Source organism: Carassius auratus, chromosome 20 (genome assembly GCF_003368295.1).
Source record: "Carassius auratus strain Wakin chromosome 20, ASM336829v1, whole genome shotgun sequence".
Taxonomy (NCBI): domain Eukaryota; kingdom Metazoa; phylum Chordata; class Actinopteri; order Cypriniformes; family Cyprinidae; genus Carassius; species Carassius auratus.
The window spans coordinates 19,540,481-19,544,888 of NC_039262.1; the positions used below are offsets into that span (position 1 = coordinate 19,540,481).

General features: G+C 36.9%; 1 protein-coding gene across 1 annotated transcript; it reads left to right on the top strand.

Moving 5' to 3' along the window:
• Positions 1–851: 851 nt before the first annotated feature.
• On the top strand, positions 852–3,166 carry LOC113121126 (syntaxin-binding protein 6-like). The gene is made up of 5 exons (XM_026291369.1): positions 852–1,084; positions 2,259–2,426; positions 2,529–2,659; positions 2,732–2,981; positions 3,152–3,166. Exons 1-5 carry the CDS (start codon positions 994–996, stop codon positions 3,154–3,156), a joined length of 645 nt encoding a protein of 214 aa, XP_026147154.1. The 5' UTR covers positions 852–993; the 3' UTR covers positions 3,157–3,166.
• Positions 3,167–4,408: the final 1,242 nt, after the last annotated feature.

The window sequence follows — 4,408 nt, forward strand, 5'->3', positions numbered from 1 at the left end:
TATATATATATATATATATATATATATATATATATATATATACAATGTAAACAAAAACAAAAAAACTTTCATTTTGTATGCGATTATCCTCGATTCATCTTTTTGTAGCACTAATTCACAATTTATGAATTTCAGTTAAGATGATATGCTAAAGAATTATTTATAGTGCAATATATATATATATATATATATATATATATATATATATATATATATATATATATATATATATATATATATATATATATATATATATATATATATATATATATATATATATATATAATTTAGTAGTCCTTTATAAACCTCTGTGTTTTCAGCTCTTAAATGAAGACACATTTGATATCAATTTATTCAGCTGTTGATAAAAGTCCTTTCCCGGCCTGCCCCGGAGCCTCGGGGAGGGTGGATGTCTGGCCAAGGCCTGCGTTTTCGACCAACCCCGAATTCCTCCAGGGCCTCCGACCTGCCGAGCGAGGCCGACGAGGGCGAGGGCCGGTCGGATAGGTCTCTCACCGAAGAGGCCCTGGAGCCTATTCCCATGACCCGCCGGGCAGTGTGCGGGAAACCACGAGTCTTTGGGTTCCGGGGGGAGTATGGTTGCAAAGCTGAAAAATGAGGCCTCACCCTCGGCATGAGGGTGAGATGGCGCCCCCTACTCCGGTTCTCATTAACCGTGGAGGCTGAGCTTTTATCAACAAGTCTTCAAATCAGCCCTCCAACCACCAACCGGGCTGCATGTGATCATCACCGCTAGTTTCCAGTGTGTGTGTGTGTGTGTGTGTGTGTGTGTGTGTGTGTGTGTGTGTGTGTGTGTGTGGCTCTGTCTCAAATAGCCTAGCCTACTACAAGCCGCTAAACTAGACAGCATGTTTGAGCTCAGTTGACTCAGACGCCTCTATGATCCCTAAAGTGCTCTCTCAGGAGTCAGCTCAGTCGGATATAGCACACAGCCTGCGGGTTTTCTGCGGGGCTTGTCTCTCGTGAGATGAGATGCGGGATAAAGATGGCTTGAGGCGCAGACACAGACAGTTTTCACCGCTCTTCGAGGCTCGAGGGAGAAGAAAGCTTCAGGAAGGAGAAGGTGTGTTGATTCATCTGGGTATTCAAAGATTTGTGTGGTTTTAGGAATTCACAAAGTTGTTATGTGTTCGGAAACTTGAAGAGTAACAGGTGAGCCAACGTGTCATTTAGATTTGAAATATGTTAACGTTTTAATAAATACATTTAACATTCAAACGTCGGTTGTTTTCAAACGTAATATTAATTCAATATCGATTAACTTTGTCACTTGTGAATAGTCTATCTCAATATAGACATATAACTTAAACTTGGCTAAACTATATATATAAAATATATTTTATATAAATATATTTATACTGTTTAATTATTTTTAATCTTAGAAAAAAATTATTTTTGTTAGTGGAAAAAAGTGTTCAATTTTAATATATTTTAAAATGTAATTTATTCCTGTGATTTTTCAGCATCATTCCTCCAGTCTTCAGTGTCACATGATCTTACAGAAATCATTCTTATGCTGATTTGCTGCTCAAAAAACATTTATTATTATTATCAGTGTTGAAAACTGTGTGCTGCTTAATATTTTTGTGAAAACTGATACTTTATTTCATGATACTTAAAAATAAATAAATAAAATAAAGTAAAATTACAGCAGTAGTTTTGTTCTAATAGTATTTAATTAAAAAAATATATTTTAAAGTTTATATATATACATATATATATGTATGTAGGCCTACATATTATTGCAGTAATTTATGTAGTAAGTCAAAAAACAGTTAATGAAACCGCAGAAATTTAAATATTAAACCTTTGTTTTGACCAATAAATATTAATTAGTTAAAATAATGTTTAAAAAAAAAATTTTTTAAATTTAATTTAATTTAATTTAAAATAATTTATTATGTTTATAATGGCAATCAACCCATATTCTGCATGCTAACATTTGTTATTATTATCAGTGCTGAAAGTGTTATGCTGCTTAATATTTTGTGGAAATGGTGAAATTTTCATTAATCTTTTTGCTTTCTCAAAGTTCAAAATTTCAGCTATATATATATATATATATATATATATATATGTGTAACAGCAGAAACGTAAATAGTAAACTGTTGAATTGACCGAGAAATATTAATCTGTTTAATTAATTTATGTTTTGTAATGGTATTTGGTTCAAGCTATGTGTTTGCCATTGAGCACAAAATATGTTTTGTTCATGTTTTTGGAAACATTTCTAAAAGGCATTGTGAAGATGAGCTTTCAGTCAGCCATCAGCCGTGAGATTTTTGTCCCAAGAGATGAAAAGGTACTGGTAGCCATCGAGGTGAGGAGGAGGATGAAGAGGAAAGCACTGTCCTTCCTCAATGCAGGTCGCAAGCGGGACTACCTAACCTACCTCTGCCTATCAGGTAACGTATTCAGAAACTCAAAGTATCTAGTTACTAGTTTAATCACTGTCGAGCAGTCAGATGTTCTTGACATTTGACAGAGACGTCCTTGTTTCCATGTAGTTACCAACAGCAGACCAGCTCAAGTCCTCATTACTAAAGTTAAGAGGTTTCGAGGCACAAGACAGCTTGCTGAAAGGTCTCAGTGGTCCGTGGAGCAGCTGCGGCAGGTCAATGGCATCAACCCCAATAAGGTGACCATCCTTCTTAATGCAGCTTTCATTTTTCAGTATAGTCTGTTATTCTGACTCAGTGCGTATTTTCAGGACACTCCTGAGTTCGACTTAGTGTTCGACCGCACCACTGATCAATGGATGGCCAGCTCAGCTGCAGAGAAATGCATGTTTGTGCAGGTTCTGTACCACGCTTGTCAAAACTACTGGGAGGCCAAGCTTGCTCAAGCCAGCGCAGCATCCCCTGCAGACCAGAAGACCCCGGGAGCAACGGAGAACAAGAAGAGCCCTGGAGCTCCGAGCCAAACTAGCTTTGTCAACTGTCAGCAGAAGCTAATGGGAGGTGAGCGGCTGGGGAAAACAGATCACTGTATTGACCTCTGAACCTGAACCTGAGAACTAGAACAAAACAAAGCCCCGTCTTGCTTTCTTTCCTTCTTTCTTTCTTTTCCATATTTCAGATGCTTGTTCTGTTTATATGGTTATCTACCGCTGCAAGATTTTTTTGAACAGAATGAAGAACAGTGTAATGAAGAACAGTGTGACAGCAAACCAGGGTCATCCTCAGCGTGAAGGTAAGTAGGATTGTGTGTGTGTGTGTGTGTGTGTTTGTTTTCCAAATTCGTTGTGATCAAATTGGTGTCATAATGTGACCCTGGACCACATAACCAGTCTTAAGTGTTAATTTTATGCGAAATTGAATAAATAAGCTTTCCAGTTATGTATGGTTTATTGGTATAGGACAATATTTGGAAATGTACAAAATATTTTCATGGAACATGATATTTACTTAATATTCTAATGATTTTTTGGCATAAAAGAAAAATCTTTAAAGAGCCAGTAAGATGAAAATTCTAAGCTTCCTATCACTGTTTATAAGTCCTGTACATTAGGTTTAAATCCATCCAAGGTAAAAACATTGTCATTTTGTCAAAATATCATTTTTAAAATTACCTCAATTCTCAGAGATCCCCAAACGGTTCGCGCGAAGCTGTACAAAAGATTCAGTTTCCTTAAACCCCACCTTTCGGTAGCATACTGTGTTCTGATTGGTCAACTAACATAACCAGTTTGGATTGGTTGTTCCGCACACACCTCCACGGTAAACTATGCGTTAGCATCTGTTTGGGGTGAATTATGTCTTATTCCTCTCATCGCGAAGCAAACAGTAAAATTAAAACTTGAATAGTCTCGCTGCTTTTTCTTCTGTGTGGGTGTATTAAAACCGCGCGCTTCAGTTTGAATCTGAATATAGCGTTCAGCGCGGGGGCGTGGTCACATTAGATATAATGAAGGGAGACATGAAAAACAGACATTGTGTTGTTTTCATATGGATTATCACAGAATATCTGTTTAGTTTAGTTTAAAGTAGATGTGTCAAGCTTTCTATAGATATCTCTCTCATGTCTCTTCGTTAAGTATTCACAGAGTTACACTTCATTTTAATGACGTGTTTGTACATGACGATCAGCACAAACAAAGGCTGCAGACAGCACACATACTGATAAGACGCTCGGGAGAAAACAGACACATAACTTCATAATCATACTTCGCGTTGTGATTCGGAGATGCTTGTTGGTCTAAATGAAGTTGGTAATGAACCCTCTTTTATGGCCAAACACTTTGAAAATCCCGCTGTACTCACCGAGATTAGAAAAGCAGTCATCAGTGAAATGTTGTGAACACAACAAAATGGATTTGTTGTACTGCTCCGGTATTGTGGTAAAAATGAATTTTAGCCATTGGTTCTTCTGATTTTCATTCTTTGGC

Coding starts and splice junctions, on each gene's coding strand:
- LOC113121126 (XM_026291369.1), top strand. CDS start 994: ATGCGGGATAAAGATGGCTTGAGGCGCAGACACAGACAGTTTTCACCG. Junction 1,085..2,258: donor AAAGCTTCAGGAAGGAGAAG/GTGTGTTGATTC, acceptor CATTTCTAAAAG/GCATTGTGAAGATGAGCTTT. Junction 2,660..2,731: donor ATGGCATCAACCCCAATAAG/GTGACCATCCTT, acceptor GCGTATTTTCAG/GACACTCCTGAGTTCGACTT.